Raw genomic sequence first — 19604 nt, forward strand, 5'->3', positions numbered from 1 at the left:
CAAGCACACAGAAAAAGGCCTAACAACACACATGCCAAACTGATACCAATGTATCATTAGGGGCATTAAAGGAAATCCCTTGCTGTTTGAGTATCTTACATAGAAAATATAATTAATACATTATTTTGTGATTACATTTTAAATATTTTATACACTCATTAAATGGAACTATAAAAAATAATGGTGAAGATTACATTTACTCACTTATTGACATAAAAAAATGTTCATGCACATATCGTAAAGTGCAAGCAAGTAGATCAAAACACTATTAATTTTATTAACATGAACTCAGTAATGTAAAATTATACGGTTATGTTTTGTGTATGGAATGATCATGTTAATGTTTATTCATATAATTAAACATAAATATACACAAATCTATACATTACTTTTTTTAAAACACTATAAAAGCTATTTTACTGTGAAAAGAAAGCAACAGCAAGGCAAGCTAATTATGCCATCATGCAACATTCTGCATTCAAAATACATATGTTGAGAACCACTGATGAATGGAACGAATTAGAAAGGTTATGAATGTACTTACCCACCAAACGCCTGAAGTGCAGAGAACTGGGAAGCATCCAAATCACTGCCACTTACTATTCGAGCCTTAAACGAAAATGGAGAAAAACAAAAACAAAACAAAAGAAAGAGGCTTTTAGCATCCTATAGCTGTGTATACATGAATTTGGAACACGCGTCAACTGCACTAGACACGTAACACCTAGTATGACAGATGCTAAGCAGGGTCAGCTTCAAGTCAAAGCTACTGTGTTTTTGTGAGTGGAGGTTTTGAAATTAGCTGTCAGCATTCAGACAAAAGCACTGGCAGAGTCAAGGAAAATATCATATTCCAAATACTATTTGCCCTTAAAACTTGGTATGTGCAGTGAAGATCATGAATCAGAGAGATCATGATTCGCCAGACTTAAAAACAGATGCTGAGTTTGACCGTAGCAGACCCCTAGGTTGGCAAGTGTAAGCTAAAGTAAGCGAAGCTGGCAAGGGGTAACCTCTTCATAAATGCAACAGATTGGGGCACACTTAAAGGACAACCAAAGAATGGAAAGCTGGGATGACATGCACAGTTCACAACTAAAACAGAAGAACCAAAACAGGTCTAATATGTCACAAACAAACATGTACAAAAGACAAGATCCCTCAGGAGGGAAGAAAAAGTATGATTTAAAACCTTTTCATCCACAGAACTGCTATCTGAAAGAGAATCAGGAAAAGAAGGAATAAATGTTAGATGGAGTACTTTTTAAGAAATCATTTAAACATATACATGAACAAAGTGTTAGTGTTATATAGTTTAAAATCATAAATGAACCCCAAGGGAAGAAGGATAGTTGGTCCTCACAATTTAAAGAGCCGGAAAATGTGCCAGAATGCTTGAAAAGTATAAAAGAGTGATTACAGGACTTAACGAAAGACAATGTGTCGTAAAAAGAAAAGAACAGTTTAAGTATCAGAATGCCTAGGCTCCAGTTGGGGCTCTGCCACTTACTAAGCACACTGGGCAAACTACCAAATTCTCTGGAGTCTGGAGGCTAGACCTAACTCTGAAATAAAGTCACTAATACTTTGCTTTTTGCCTCCAAACGTTGTGGAGAGGATCAATTAAGAACAATATATATGAAAGTAAACCCCAGGTGACTATATAAACTAAAGATGTTTTATTGAGGGATTATTTATGGCTTCTCATAGAACTTCAGAACTGAAAGATTAATTAAGTATATTTCATCTTGCAAATAAGAAAACTTGCCTGAAGGGATTAAATGACTTAGGATCCCAAAACTAGTAAATGACAGAGTGGGACACAAATCCCGGGCTTCTGATCCCCCACCTGCTGCCCTTTAGATCCAATGTTTCAGGTGAACTGAACAAAACAGTGAGGGGCGGTTGATCCACAGTTCTCCAGTGCAACTTAAGATAAATCACAAGGTCAACATTTATCACTTTCAACTGCTCATGGGCCCAAGTAGATGAACAATGTACTACTGTTTGTTTGTTGTTGTTTTTTCCTTTTTGAAACTCAAGTCTAAATCTGTAAGGGTCATCATAGCATGGTCCATTTCTACCTTACATAGTGTTATTGCTTTTTAGCATAAAGCTGGAGGGATTTCTCTATGAATACAAGTTTGCAGAAAGCTAGAGCTGGCAAGACCTTACAGTTCACATAGTCCAATCCCCTTATTTTTATAGATGAGCCCCAGAGACAGAAAGATTTCCCTGAGGTCATGTAACTCAATGATGACCTTTATTGATAAAAATCTGAAATATATTTATTTTCCTGACTCATTAAGTATGAACCAGTTAACGTAACTAAATATTTTTGTGCAATATTTAAGATTTTACAATATCCCAGGGTTCTATCTTTGAATATAAAACAGGGTAAGGCACAATATAGAGTAATAAAGCAAATCTTATTTATGGCCATAAGCATTTTTAAATACTTCACAAAATACAGAAAATAAAATTCAGCACAGTATCAGAAGAATAATATATCACAGCCATGAAGATTTTTTCATAAGCATGATTTAAAATCACTGATGAATTTAACATGACATATTAACTGGTCATAAAATACATATCTGCATTTCAACAGGAACACAGAAGTTATTAGATAAAATTTCAAAATCTTCCAAATAATTTTTAACCTATTTAAAATAGGATTGGAATGAGTCTTAAGTTTAATATGCTAAAAACATCTTTCAGAATCAACTTAAGTGCAAAATATTAGGGCATCCCTATTATTAAAACCAAAACGAAAATGTTCACTACCGTATTTTAACTTAATTCCAGAAATTCTGACCAATATATTAAAACAGAAATAAACAACACCAATGTTGAAAGGTAAAATACAGAGTTATTATTTTTCAGGAATTACAGTATTATACCCTGAAAACAAGCCAAACCAAACCACCTGGAAAACTATTAGGATAATAAAATAGGTGGCAAAGTGAATATATAACCAACACATCAAATAACAACATTAAGTTATTTCCTACTAACTAGCAATAACTAGTTTGGAATACAAGAACATTAGATCTCATTTCAAATATCCAGTACTGTGACACAGTCTTCCATTCTAACTGGCTTCTATAGCAACCACTTGACTATATAAAGGTAATCTTACCAAAGTTGTTATTTTTCAGCTGCTAAATGTGGTAATACATTAACTTTTCATTCATTGATTCATTCAATGTTCATTCATTCTTTCACTGAATACATATTTTTATTAATTATCAATGAACCTTTGTTGTTCACTTTGACTCCTTTCTTGCCCCCATTTGAAACCTTTCTGAAATACAAATATGATGTCACTTCCCTTTTTAAAACCCACCAATGTCACCCAATGCCCATTTGAGAAAATTAGATCTATATATACTAGAAATTCATGGCTCACCAGTCCTCATTCACATCCTACACTTTGGCCACAATTAAATTCTTGCCCTTTAGTTTCCATGACATGTCTTTTAAATGTGTACCTTTGCATTTTCAGTTTCCTCCCCCTAAAAGAAGTTATTGCTTTCTTCATCCAGCTAACTGCCTGTCAGCCTCCAAAACTCAGTTGAAGCATAACCCCCTCTCCTGGAATCTTGTCACTTTTCAGGGATTCATGGTATTTATACATGAGCGCTGCACACTGTGTATTCCTCTTGGCTAACCCTCAAAATTTCCCAATTTCCTTATCTGAAATTATTCTAAAAAAGTGTCTCAATGATACTTTATTTAAGCTTTTTGTCAACTTCCATTATATTCCTGAAACACCAGGAGATGACTAATAAATGTTTGCTAAGCAGTGAATATACAACCTTACATAAGCTATACAACTTTACTGAAGTATTTAGAAATCCATATAAAGAAAACTATTATTTCATCTTTCTGTATAGGGAGAATGAATTACTTTCTAACAGATTTATAGATTTAACAGTTAAAATCCTAATGACAAGTTGTTGTAACTTGAAATTATTCTAATTTTAAGTATAACTAGGTCAACAAACAAGTAAAAACACATAAGATTGTTTTAAAGGCGATTAATGAGGGCAGATTACACAGATATTAAAAGTCTATAATAGCTAAAATATTATGGTTGTGGCAAAATAATAGAAGATCAATGAAACATAAGTATACATACTTAGGTATACTCTAAAGTAGTATACCCTTATACTTAAGAACTTAGTGAATAAGAAAGGACATATTATTATCAAAGAAAATGAGAAACATTAGTTAATAAGTGATGCTTATGGGGGCAGAGACAAGATGGCAGAGTAGAAGGACTTGAGCTCACCCCCCCTCACCAAAACACCAAAATCACAACTGACTGCTGAACAACCATTGACCAAAAAACACTGGAAACTACCAATAAGACAAAGAAGCCAAATGAGACACTAGAAGAAGCACAATCATGATAAAATCAAATCACATATCTGCCAGGTGGGTGACCCACAAAATGGAAAACAATTATATGACAGAAGTTATCCCAGAGGAGTGAAAGTTCTGATCCCCACATCAGGCACCCCATCATGAGAGTCTTGCCTCAGGAGGAGTCCCCAGAGCATCTGGCTTTGAAGGTCAGTGGGGTTCTGATCACAGGAATTCCACAGGAGTGGGAGAAACAGAAACTCTACTCTTGGATGTTGCACACAAGGTCTTGTGCACACCCAGTCGCAGGGGAAAAAGCAATGACCTCATAAAAGCCTGCACCAGACCTACTTGCAGGTATTGGAAGGTCTCCTGCAGAGGCAGGGGGAGGCTGTGGCTCACTGCAGGGGAAAAGATAATGGAGGCTGAAGTTCTAGAGAATACTCATTGGCAAGAGCCCTCCCGTAGGTCACCATTTTCCCACAAGACCTGGCACCACCCAATGGCCTGTACGCTCCACTGCTGAAACACCTCAGGCCAAACCACCAACAGGGTGGGAACACAGCCCCACCCATCTGCAGACAGGCTACCTAAAGTCTTCCTGAGCCCACATCTTCCCAATGAACACACCCCTTCACATGGCCCTGCCCACCAGAGGGACAAGACCAAGCTCTAGTAACCAGTGGGCAAGAACCAGTCCCTCCCACCAGAAAGCTGGCATAAGCCCCTTAGATCAGCATTATCCATCAGGGGACAGACAGCAGAAGCAAGAAGAACTAAAACCCTGCCTCCTGAGGAACAGAAACAGCAAACACAGAAAGTTAGACAAAATGAGACAGCAGAGGAATGTGTCCCAGATGAAGGAACAAAATAAAACCCCAGAAGAACTACTAAGTGAACGGGAGATAGGTAATCTACCTGAAAAAGAATTCAGAGTAATGATAGTAAAGATGATCTAAAATCTTGGAAAAAGAATGGAGGAACAGACAGAGAAGATAGAAGAAATGTTTAAAAAAGAGCAAGAAGATCTACAGAACAAACAGAGATGAACACTACAATAACTGGAATAAAAATACACCAGAAAGAATCAGTATCAGAATACATGAATCACAAGAATGAATAAGTGAACTGGAAGACAGAATGGTGGAGATCACTGCTGCAGAACAGAATAAAGAAAAAAGAATGAAAAGAAATGAGGACAGTCTAAGAGACCTCTGGGACAACATTAAACACACCAATATTCTCAGTATGGACGTCCTAGAAGGAGAAGTCAGACAGAAAGGATCTGAGAAAATATATGAAGAGTTAATAGCTGAAAACTCCCCTATCATGGGAAACGAAGCAGTCATCCAAGTTCCAGGAAATGCAGAGAGTCCCAGGCAGGAAAACCCCAAGGAGGAACATGCCGAGAGACACAGTAATCAAGTTGACAAAAATTAAAAACAAAGAAAATATTAAAAGCAAAAGGGAAAAGCAAAAATAACATACAGGGAATTCCCAAAAGGTTATCAGCTGATTTTTCAGCCGAAACTCTACAGGCCAGAAGGGAATGGCAAAATATATGTAAAGTGATGAAAGGGAAGAACCTACAACCAAGAATACTCTACCAAGTAATGCTCTCATTCAGATGTGATGGAGAGATCAAAAGCTTTATAGACAAGAAAAAGCTAAGAGAATTCAGCACCACCAGAACAGCTTTGCAACAAATACTAAAGGAACTTCTCTAGGTGCAAAAGAAAAAGCCGCAACTAGAAACAAGAAAATAATGAATGGAAAAGCTCACCAGTAAAGGCAAACAAGAGTAAAGGTAGGAAGTCATCCACACACAAATATGAAGTCAAAACCAGCAACTGTGAGAAGAGGAGAGTATAAATGCAGGACATTGGAAATGCATTTGAAATTAAAGGACCAGCAACTTAAAAAAATCTTGTTTGTATACAGACTGCTAATATCAAAACCTCATGGTAACCACAAAAACTACAATAGATACACAAAAAATAAAAAGGAATCCAAACACAACACTAATGTTAGTCATCAAAACACAACAGAAGGGAAGAGAAAGGGAAAGAAAAAGACCTACAAAAACAAAACCAAAACTATAACAAAATGGCAATAAGAACATACATATCAATAATTACCTTAAACATATATGGTTTAATGTTCCAACCAAAGGACAAAGACTGGCTGAATGTATACAAAAATAAGACCCATATATGTGCTGTCTACAAGAGACCCACTTCAGATCTAGGGACGTATACCAACTGAAAGTGAAGGGATGGAATAAGGTATTCTATGTAAATGGAAATCAAAAGGAAGCTGGACTAGCAATACTCATATCATACAAAACAGACTTTAAAATAAAGACTGTTACAAAAGACAAAGAAGGACACTTCATAATGATCAAGGCAACAATCCAAGAAGAAGATATAATAATTGTAAAAATATATGTACCCAACATGGGAGCACCACAATATATAAGGAAAAAACTAACAGCCATAAAAGGAGCAATCTACAGTAACACATTAATAGTGGGGGACTTTAACACCCCACTTTCATCAATAGACAGATCATACAGGGAGAAAGTCAAAAAGGAAACACAGGCCTTAAATGACACATTAGACCAGATAGACTTAATTGATATTTATAAAGCATTCCATCCAAAAGCAGCAGAATACACATTCTCCCTACTGCACATGGAACATTCTCCAGACCTTACCACATGCTGGGCAACAAAATCAAGCCTAAGTAAATTTAATAAAATTGAAATCATATCAAGCATCTATTCTGACCACAATGCAATGAGATTAGAAATCAACTACAAAAAAAAACTGGAAAAAAACACAAACACATGGAGGCTAAACAAACAACCAATTGATCATTGAAGAAATCAAAAAAGAAATTAAAAAATACCTGGAGAAAAATGAAAATGAAAACATGACGATTCAAAACCTATGGGGCTCAGCAAAAGCAGTTCTAAGAGGGAAGTCCATAGCAATTCAAGCTCACCTCAAGAAACAAGAAAAATCTGAAATAAATAACCTAAACTTACACCTAAAGCAACTAGAAAAAGAACAACAAAATACAAAGCTAGTAGCACAAAAGAAATCATAAAGATCAGAGCAGAAAAAATTGAAATAGTGAAGAACAATAGAAAAGATCAATAAAACTAAAACCTGGTTCTCTGAAAAGATAAACAAAATTGATAAACCTTTAGTCAGGCTCAACAAGAAAAACTCGGAGATAGAGGGCTCAAATCCAAAAAATTAGAAATGAAAAAGGAGAAGTTCCAATGGACACAAAGGATAATAAGAGAATACTACAAGTAACTATATGCCAATGAAAGGAACAACCTAGAAGAAGTGGACAAATTCCTGGAAAGATACAGTCTCCCAAGACTGAACCAGGGAGACATAGAAAATATGAACATGCCAATCACAAGTACTGAAATTGAAACCGTGATGAAAAAACTCACAACAAACAAAAGTCCAGGACCAGATGGTTTCACAGGCAAATTCTCTCAGACATTTAGAGAAGAGTTAATGCCTATCCTTCTCAAACTATTCCAAAGAATGGCACAGGAAGGAATATTCCCAAACTCATTCTATGAGGCCACCATCCCCCTGATACCAAAACCAGACAAAGGTACCACAAAAAAGAAAATTACAGGCCAATATTACTGATGAACATCGATGCAAAAATCCTCAACAAAATACTAGTAAACCAAATGCAACAATACATTAAAAGGATCATACACTACGAATAAGTTGGATTTATCCCAGGGATGCAAGGATTTTTTTAATATCCATAAATGAATCAGTGTGATACAACACATTAACAAATTAAAGAATAAAAATCATATGATCATCTCAATAGATGCAGAGAAAGCTTTTGACAAAATTCAGCACTCATTTATGAAAACTCCCCAGAAACTACATATAGAGGGAACACACCTCAACATAATAAAGCCCATATATGACAAACCTACAGCTAACATCATACTCAATGGTGAAAGGCTGAAAGCATTTCCTCTAAGATCAGGAACAAGACAGTGATATACACTCTTGCCACCTTTATTCAACATAGTTTTGGAAGTACCAGCCATGCCAATCAGAGAAGAAAAAGAAATAAAAGGAATCCAAATTGGAAAAGAAATATAACTGTCACTGTTTGCAGATGACATGATACTATATATATATAATCGTAAAGATGCCACCAGGAAACTACTAGAGCTAATCAATGAATTTGGTAAAGTTACAGGATATAAAATGAATACACAGAAATCTGTTGCATTGCTATACACTAACAATGAAAGATCAGAAAGAGAAATTAAAGAAACGACCCCATTCACCATCACATTAAAAAGAATAAAATACCTACGAATAAACCTACCTAAGGAGGGAAAAGATCTGTACTCTGAAAACTGTAAGATGCTGAAGAAAAAAATCAAAGATGACACAAACAAATGGAAAGATATACCATGACCGTGGATTGAAAGAATCAATATTGTCAAAATGACTATACTACCCAAGGCAATCTACAGATTCAATGCAATCTCTATCAAATTACCAATGGCACTTTTCACAGAACTAGAAAAATCGTAAAATTTGTACAGAGACACAGACACAAAAGGCCCTGAATAGCAAAAGCAATCTTGACAAAGAAAAATGGAGCTGGAGGAATCAGGCACCTTGACTTCAGACTATACTACAGTCATCGAAACAGTATGGTACTGGCACAAAAAAACAGAAATACAGTTCAATGGAAGAGGATAGAAAGCCCAGAAATTAAACCATGCACTATGGTCAATTAATCTACAACAAAGGAGGCAAGACTATACAATGGAGAAAAGACAGTCTCTTCAATAAATGGTGCTGGGAAAACTGGACAGCTACATTTAAAAAAATGAAATTAGAATATTCTCTAACCACACACACGAAAATAAACTCAAAATGGATTAAAGACCTAAGTGTAAGACTGGATACTATAAAACTCTTAGAAGAAAACATAGGCAGAACACTCTTTGACATAAATTGCACCAAGATCTTTTTTGATCTGTCTCCTCGAGTAATGAAAATAAAAACAAAAATAAACAAATGGGACCTAATTAAACTTAAAACTTTTTGTACAGGAAAGGAAACCATAAACAAAATGAAAAGACAACCCACAGAATGGGAGAAAATATTTGCAAACAATGAGAGGGACAAGGTATTAATCTCCAAAAGTTACAAGCAGCTCATGCAGCTCATTATCAAAAAAAAAAAAAAAAGAAAAGAAAAAGAAAGTAAAGAAAAATCCAATCTAAAACTGGGCAGAGGACCTAAACAGACATTTCTCCAAAGAAGACAGGCAGATGGTCAACAGGCACATGAAAAGATTCTCAACGTTGCTAACTATTAGAGAAATGCAAGTCAATACTACAATGAGATATGTAACATTTAACACCAGTCAGCATGGCCATCATCAAAAACTCTACAAACAATAAATGCTGAAGAGCATGTGGAGAAAAGGGAAACCTCCTACACTGTTAGTGGGAATGTAGATTAGTGCAACCACTGTGGAGAACGGAAGGGAGGTTCCTTAAGAAACTAAAAACAGAGCTACTACATAACCCAGCAATCCCACTCCTGGGCATGTATACAGAGAAAAACATGGTTCAAAAGGATACATACACCCCAATGTTCACTGCAACATTTTTTTTAGAATAGCCAAGACATGGAAACAACCTAAACAACCTAAATGTCCATCAACAGGTGAATGGATAAAGATGTGGTACATATATACAATGGACTATCACTCAGCCATTAAAAAGTGTGAAATAATACCTTTTGCAGCAGTATGGATGGACCTGGAGATTATCATACTAACAGAGAAAGACAAATATCATATGATATTTCTTATATGAAGAAAATAAAAAAATGATACAACTGAACTGATTTACAGAACAGAAACAGACTCACAGACTTAGAAAACAAACTTATGGTTACCAAAGGGGAAAGGTGGGGGTAGGGATAAATTGGGAGTTTGGGATTCACAAATACACACTACTATATTTAAAATAGATAACCAACAAGGACCTGGTTTATAGCAGAGGGATCTCTGCTCAATATTCTGTAATAACCTAAATGGAAAAAGAATTTGAAAAAGAATAGATATATGTATATGTATAACTGAATCACTTTGCTGTACACCTGAAACTAACAACATTGAAATCAAATATATTCCAATATGAAATAAAAACTATAAATAAAATGTTACTTAGAACATTGGGTAAATATTTCTAATACTCATTTGTATCTCATACATATATCATGAAGTTCCAGATGTATTATTAAATTTAAAGTAATTCAAATTCAAGTAAGACAAAGTAAAAATAAAAATGTATATTTATTAAGCCTATGGAATAAGAAGATACGCTCAAACTTAGAGGTAAAAGAATACAACAAGGAGAAACGTTTGATAAATTTATATTCATTTACTATTTTTGTATACAAAAACAAGAAAATAAAAATATTTTTTGCTGAATACATGTATATTAATATGTTCAATGTATAAAGAACTCTCACATGTCTATAAAAAGTGACACTAATACCCCAATAGATACACGGTCAAGAATGTGACTAGATAATTCACAAATTAGAATGCAATAGTCAATAAGCATGAAAAATTAACCAGTTTATTAAAACTATGCCTAACCATGATTATAAAATTAGCAAAGTTAAGAATAATGATATTAATTTCACTGATATTGAAAATAATTACCAAGGTCTTTGAGGATATCAAGAATCAGGCACTCTGATATAGGGTTGGTAACAGTGAAAATTATATTTGTCAGAAACCTTTTAGTGATATCTAGCAATACACTTTGTTCTTATGGGTAAATTCCCTTTTTGGGAGTTGATGCTAAGGAAATTAAATTTGTTATGGACTGAATTGTGTCCCCCTTAATCCATATGCCAAAGTCTTAACTCCCAGTACCTCAGAATATAGCCTTGTTTGGGAGTAGAGTTCTTGCAGGTATAATTAAATGAGGTCATACGGGAGTAGGGTGATCCACAATCCAGTATGACTGATGTCCTTATAAGAAGGAGAAATTTGGAGACAGATAAACACACCCAAGAAAAACATCACATAAAAATCAGAGTTATACTGCGAAGCCTAAGACCTACCTACCAAAAGTCACAAGAGAGGCCTGACAGATCCATCCCTAGAGCCTTCAGAGGGAGCACTGCCTTGTCAATACACCTGGATCTAGCCTCCAGAACTATGAGACAATTTCTCTTGTTCTCAGTCACTCAGTTCATGGTGCTTTGTTACAAGAGCCCTAGCAAACTAAAATAATTTTAAATACTGAAGAAAATCTATGTGTGAGGATCTGCATTGTTTCATTATTTACAACAACAAAAAAAAACTGGACAAACAAACACAGCCAAGTATAGAAGTGTGGGTTGAAAATTATGTTCTATGACCTAGATGCAATAATTTGCTATCATTAAAATAAATGCATTTAAAGACTATATAAAGACATAGGAAATATTATGTATATTATATATATGATATATATGTATACATTTATATTATACATGTTACATATGTATGTAATCAATATACACATTCTCACGATGGCTTTGTTCCTTGATGAATTGCCTTTTACTCTACATGTAGCTATTTTGCTTAGTTGAATTCTGGTTAAAATTCTAATTACATGCTGGATACTCCCCATAATGCTTCTCCTAATGCTCCTTGTCTTAGAAGTCCTATCATCTCACATCAAGGTCATTTTGCAGTTCAGTGACTTGATATCTTTAATATAGACCCATGGTGCCTCCATGTACTTACAGTGAAACCTCCTCTATAAATGGGATTACAGTGAATTTCTGTGACTGTATGCTTCTTAATGTCTCAAAATAACATAGTTAATTTTTTTAAACATAATATTTATCAGGTGAACATCATTATTCTAATCAACCATGCTGCATGGGAACCTAGGAAACTAAAATCTTTAGCATGTAGGAGTGCACATGATGTAAGTTTAATAAGCCCATCAGAAGTTCTTGTGTGAGCATCCCTGAGAAGGAAATCTGAACGTGATTTAGGCAACATGTGACCACCTTTGCCCTCAGTTTTCCCTCATATAAGTGAACTAAGCTTTGACTAGCATGTATCTGAAACCTCTAACTCTAAATTTCATGCTTTTGTTTGCATATGTATAATAAAACTTCACTATAACAAAGTGTATTTACTCACAAGCTACCACAAAAATATTTAAAATTAGTACCTAATGCTTAAATGAGTTATTTATAATCATTTCACATTCTCCTAAGATAAAAGTAAAAATTGTTTCCGCTCTTGATATTTTACCCATAACACCACACCTTTGGAAGGAAATTTGGTAGAAGAGACCTCTAAGTTTGTAAAGAATCTGAGTTCTAGAGTCATACCTGGCTTAGGAATTTCATTAAACTTCTTTGCTCTATGGTTCTTCAGTGATAATATATAGCTTCCACTGGTAGTAATATTTCAGTATGTGCTTTGGAAGTATGTTTGCTTTACTTACCAGGACATCAAAGTATCTATCACTTTTACAACATGTACAATATATGCCTGAGAATCATGAAATGGGAGCTGAAGACAATTCAGAGAAAACGTTATAATGTTATCAGAGTACTGCTGAGTTGCCATTAACTTTTACAGAGTACCTTCTATGTGCTACATAATCTGCAAAGCACATTATCTACTCTTTTATTGAATGCTTTGAACTGTCTTATAATGTATCAATATTTCTTAGATGCTGCCAGGGCAAAGGAAACGCTGTGAGCATGGCTCACATTTCAGTTCTAATGCTGGATGCAATAGGGTGGGTGCTAACTGAAAGATTAATGCTTATTAACTCATCTTACACTTTTGTTCAAGGAGGTAACCGGAAAAATTGAGTCAAAAATATGAAAGATATGATATGGGAACAAGAAAAGAAATCTCTCTCTCCAGCCAGAGAGGATAAGGGGTTTAGAAAGAATAGATTATTTATGAGTGGGTCTTTGTCAAATGAAGGCATTCTTGGCAAAGGGAAAGTAATTGTAAAAGGCACTGAAGCTTGAAAGAGTATAGTGTGTTAGGAACTAAAACATGGGAATGTGAGAGTAAATACTAAGAAATAAAAGGTAGATAAATGGAGCTCATAGTATGAAAATCTTCACATATCTTATTAAGGAATTTATACCCTAATTGCAATTTGAAACCACAAATAGCTAGACAGTGACATATAACATGAACAGAATTTTATTTTCTGTTTTAAAAAATCCAAACCAGTCCCCTGGACAAGGCAGAACAAGACGATATGGAATGGTCTGCTAATTGATCCACATATACCACAATTTTACACAGATACACAAATGGGAAGTAAAGTAATTTTTAAAACTTTAAAGCATATCTAAACTCAAAAAGAAGAACAATCTCCCAATATGTACAAATGAAGTAGAAATTCAGGACTAACTATGAATGAAATAAAACCCAAAATTGCTTACAGGGGTATTGCAACCATTCATTCATTCATTCAGCAAATATTGATCTAGGTGCTAAGCACTGTGCTAAGGACTAAGGATACCAAACTTGAAAATAAAGATAAAATTACATAAGCAGTGGTGATATTTAATGTTAAGTCTACATCACTGAATCTGCACAAGCAAAGCTAAAAATCTTCTTGAAGCTACCTGGGTAAATCAGGAAGTCAAAACCGTATACACACACTCATACAATATAAACGAATGAGATAAAAATTATCTATGGCAATGGAGAAACAAGGAAGTTCTCCATCCACTTAAAGACATAAACAAAAAAAAATTTACAAAGGAAAACCTGAATCTCAGGTCTGTACCAAATGCGGTTTCACAGTTCACATCAAAATTAAATACATTTATTCTTTTCACATAAAATACTAATAAAAATTGACAATGCACCTTGCCACAAAAGAAACCTCAACATATTCCATGAAAGTGTTATCCTAAAGACCAATTACATAAGAAATCAACAATGGGTCAGATATTTAAAAAAACAACACAAACCCTCCATTTTGAAACTCATTAACACTTCCCCTTAAGATTTACAGAGGATAAAAAAAATGGTGTAAATCATGAAATGTGAATAGCTAAACTAAAATTAAGCATATACAGAGACACACATATATATATATTTGTGGGATAACTGTGGTATGATAGAGTTGCAGACTTAAATGTTTTAAGCAAATAAAAAAATTAAAACAAAGTAAAAATGCAACTCAAGAAGCTAAAAAGAATTATAGCATAAGCCAAAGCAAGTAAAAAATCAGAACAGTAAAGAGTGGAAATAATGATGTAAAATTATTTTTTGAAAAAAAAGGTATGAAAAAAGATGTTTTAAAAAACTGTAATAAAAGTATAGAGAATCTTGCAGCTTGTGGAAGGAAAATCACATTCACAGGAAGGCACACAAAATGAAAAAGCACAGGACTATGTACCAGATGAAGGAACAAGATAAAATCCCAGAAAAACAACTACATGAAGTAGAGATAGGAAACCTTCCAGAAAAAGACTTCAGAATAATTACAGTGAAGATGATCCAGGACCTTGGAAAAAGAATGGAAACAAAGATTGAGAAGATGCATGAAAGTTTAACAAAGACCTAGAAGAATCAAAGAACAAACAGAGATGAACAATACAATAATGGAAATGAAAAATACACTAGAAGGAATCAATAGCAGAATACCTGACGCAGAAGAACAGATAAACAACCTGGAAGACAGAATGGTGGAAATCACTGCTGCGAAACAGAAAAAAGAAAACAGAAAGAAAAGAGATGAAGACAGTCTAAGACACCTCTGGGACAACATTAAACACACCAACGTTCACATTATAGGGGTCCCAGAAGGAGAAGAGAGAAAGGACCCGGGAAAATATTTGAAGAGATTATAGTTGAAAACTTCCCTAGCATAGGAAAGGAAATAGCCACCCAAGTCCAGGAAGTGCAGAGTCCCAGACAGGATAAACCCAAGGAGAAACATGCCGGAACACACAGTAATCAAATTGACAAGAATTAAAGACAAAGAAAAATTATTAAAAGAAACAAGGGAAAAATGACAAATAAGATACAAGGAAATTCCCATAAGGTTAACAGCTGATTTCTCAGCAGAAACTGTACAGGCCAGAGGAAGTGGCATGATATATCTAAAGAGATGAAAGGGAAGAACCTACAACCAAGATTACTCTACCCAGCAAGGGTCTCATTCAGATTCGACAGAGAAATCCAAAGCTTTACAGACAAGCAAAAACTAAGAGAATTCAGCATCACAAAATCAGCTCTACAACAAAGGATAAAGGAACTTCTCTAAGTGGGAAACGCAAGAGAAGAAAAGGACCTACAAAAACAAACCCAAAACAATTAAGAAAATGGTAATAGGAACATACATATTGATAATTACCTTAAATGTGAATGGATTAAATACTCCAACCAAAAGACACAGGCTTGCTGAATGGATGCAAAAACAAGACCCATATATATGCTGTCTACAAGAGACCCACTTCAGACCTAGGGACACATACAGACGGAAGGTGGGGGGATGGAAAAAGATATTCCATGCAAAGGAAAATCGAAAGAAAACTGGAATAGCAACACTCTTATCAAATAAAATAGACTTTAAAATAAAGAATGTTACAACAGACAAGGAAGGACACTACATAATGATTAAGGAATAAATCCAAGAGGAAGATATAACAATTATAAATATATATGCACCCAACATAGAAGCACTTCAATACATAAAGCAAATGCTAGCAACTATACAAGAGGAAATCAACAGTAACACAATAGTGGGAGACTTTTACACCTCACTTACAACAATGGACAGATCATCACGACAGAAAAGTAATAAGGAAACACAAGCTTTAAATGACACAATAGACCATATAGACTTAATTGGTATTTATAGGACATTCCATCCGAACACAGATTACACTTTCTGCTCAAGTACACATGGAAAACTCGCCAGGATAGAGCACATCTTGGATCACAAATCAAGCCTCAGTAAATTTAAGAAAACTGAAATGATCTTAAGTATCTTTTCTGACCACAACACTATGAGATTAGAAATAAATTACAGGGGAAAAAACGTAAAAAACACAAACACATGGAAGCTAAACAATATGTTACTAAATTACCAAAAGATCACTGAAGAAATCAAAGAGGAAATCAGAAAACACCCAGAGACAAATGACAAGGAAAACATGATGATCCAAAACCTATATCGCTTCTCGGCCTTTTGGCTAAAATCAAGTGTAGTACCAAAACCTATGGGATGCAGCAAAAAGCAGTTCTAAGAGGGAAATTTATAACACTACAATCCTATCTCAGAAAACAAGAATAATCTCAAATAAACAATCTAATCTTACACCTAAAGGAAATAAGAAGAACAAACAAAACCTAAAGTTAGTAGAAGGAAAGAAATCGTAAGGTTCAGAGCAGAAATAAATGTTAATAGAAAAAAAGAAAACAATAGCAAGTATCAATAAAACTAAAAGCTGGTTCTTTGAGATGATAAACAAAATTGATGAACCTTTAGTGAGACACATCAAGAAAAAGAGGGAAATCGATACAGCCACTATGGAGAACAGTAGGGAGGTTCCTTAAAAAACTAAAAATACAACTACCATATGACCCAGCAATCCCACTACTGGGCATATACCCCGAGAAAACCATAATTCAAAAACAGTCATGTAACACAATGTCCACTGAAGCTCTATTGACAAAAGCCAGGACATGGAAGCAACCTAAGTGTCCATCGACAGATGAATGGATAAAGAAGATGTGGCACATATATACAATGGAATATTACTCAGCCATAAAAATAAACAAAATTGAGGTGGATGGACCTAGAGTCTGTCATACAAAGTGAAGTAAGTCAGAAAGAGAAAAACAAATACTGTATGCTAACACATATATATGGAATGAAAAAAAATGGTCATGAAGAACCTCAAGGCAGTACAGGAATAAAGATACAGACCTACTAGAGAATGGACTTCAGGACACGAGGAGTGGGTAGACTAAGCTGGGGCAAACTGAGAGAGTGGCATGGACATACATACACTACCAAACGTAAAACAGATAGCTAGTAGGAAGCAGCCACATAGCACAGGGAGATCAGCTCGGTGCTTTGTGACCACCTAGAGGGGTGGGATAGGGAGGGTGGGAGGGAGGGTGATGCAAGAGGAAAGATATATGGGGATATATGTTTATGTACAGCTGATTCACGTTGTTATACAGCAGAAGGTAACACACCACTGTGAAGCAATTATACTCCAATAAACATGTTAAAAAAAGACCACTCACCACAAAAAAAAAAAAAGGAAAAAGAGGGAGATTACTCAAATCAATAAAATTAGAAATGAAAAAAGGAGAAGTTACAATGGATACCACAGAAATATAAAGCATCATAGGAGATTACTACAAGCAACTCTATGCCAATAAAATGGATAAACTGGAAGAAATGGACAAAGTCTAAGAAAGGTATAACCTTCCAAGACTGAACCAAGAAGAAACAGAAAATATGCACTAGACCAATCACAAGTAATGAAACTGAAACTGTGATTTAAAATCTTCCAACAAACCAAAGTCCAGGACCAGACGGCTTCACAAGTGAATTTTATCAAACATTTAGAGAAGTACTAATAACCATCTTTCTCAATCTCTTCCAAAAAATTGCAGAGGAACACTCCCAAACTCATTCTACGAGTCCATCATCACCCTGATACCAAAACCAGACAAAGACTACAAAAAAAGAAAGTTACTGACCAATACCACTGATGAAAACAGATGCAAAAATCCTCAACAAAATACTAGCAAACAGAATCCAGCAACACATTAAAAGGATCATAAAACATGATCAAGGGGGATTTATCCCAGGGATGCAAGGATTCTTGAGTATATGCAAATCAATCAATGTGATACACCATATTCACAAATTGAAGAATAAATACCATGTGATCATCTCAATAGATGCAGAAAAAGCTTTTGACAAAATTCAAAACACATTTATGATTAAAAAAAACTCTCCAGAAAGTGGGCACAGCAGGAACCTACGTCTAATACTAAAGGCCATGTACAACAAACCCACAGCAAACATAATTCTCAATGGTGAACAACTGAAAGCATTTCCGCTAAGATCAGGAACACAACAAGGATGTCCACTCTTGCCACTATCATTGAACATAGTTTTATAACTCCTAGCCATGACAATCAGAGAAGAAAAGGAAATAAAAGAAATACAAATTGGAAAAGAAGGAGTAAAACTGTCACTGTTTGCAGATGACATGACACGATACATAGATAATCCTAATGATGTCACCAGAAAACTACTAGAGCTAATCAATTTGGTAAAGTCGCAGGATACAAAATTAATGCACAGAAATCTCTTGCATTCCTATACACTAACGAGAGATCAGAAAGAGAAATTAAGGAAACAATCACATTCACCATTGCAACAAAAAGAATGAAATACCAAGGAATAAACCTACCTAACGAGGTAAAAGACCTGTACTCAGAAAACTGTAAGACACTGATGAATAACAGTGGTGAGAGTGGGCAACCTTGTCTTCTTCCTGATCTTAGTGGAAATGGTTTCAGTTTTTCACCATTGAGGACAATGTTGGCTGTGGGTTTCTCATATATGGCCTTTATTATGTTGAGAAAAGTTCCCTCTATGCCTACTTTCTGCAGGGTTTTTAATCATAAATGGTGTTGAATTTTGTTGAAAGCTTTCTCTGCATCTATTGAGATGATCATATGGTTTTTCTCCTTCAGTTGGTTAATATGGTGTACCATGTTGATTGATTTGTGTATATTGAAGAATCCTTGCATTCCTGGGATAAACCCCACTTGATCATGGTGTATGATCCGTTTAATGTGCTGTTGGATTCTGTTTGCTAGTATTTTGTTGAGGATTTATGCATTTCAGTTCATCAGTGATATTGGCCTGTAGTTTTCTTTCTTTGTGACATCCTTGTCTGGTTTTGGTATCAGGGTGATGGTGGCCTCGTAGAATGAGTTTGGAGTTTGGGAGTGTTCCACCCTCTGCTATATTTTGGAAGAGTTTGAAAAGGATAGGTGTTAGCTCTTCTCTAAATGTCTGATAGAATTAGCCTGTGAAGCCATCTGGTCCTGGGCTTTTGTTTGTTGGAAGATTTTTAATCACAGTTTCAATTTCAGTGCTT

At 35.1% G+C, this 19604-nt stretch overlaps 1 protein-coding gene across 1 annotated transcript in view; it reads right to left on the bottom strand.

Annotated features, from left to right (window-relative positions):
* The window catches only part of UNC13C (unc-13 homolog C), a 574105-nt gene that overhangs the window by 446923 nt on the left and 107578 nt on the right, over window positions 1-19604 (bottom strand). The window contains exons 2-3 of the mRNA XM_060005943.1: window positions 1193-1215; window positions 545-609 (exon numbers count right to left, since the gene is read on the bottom strand). Of these exons, the coding sequence (XP_059861926.1) occupies window positions 545-609; window positions 1193-1215 (88 nt within the window). The remainder of the gene's footprint in view (window positions 1-544; window positions 610-1192; window positions 1216-19604) is intronic.

The sequence above is a fragment of the Delphinus delphis genome, chromosome 2 (assembly GCF_949987515.2).
Source record: "Delphinus delphis chromosome 2, mDelDel1.2, whole genome shotgun sequence".
Lineage (NCBI taxonomy): Eukaryota > Metazoa > Chordata > Mammalia > Artiodactyla > Delphinidae > Delphinus > Delphinus delphis.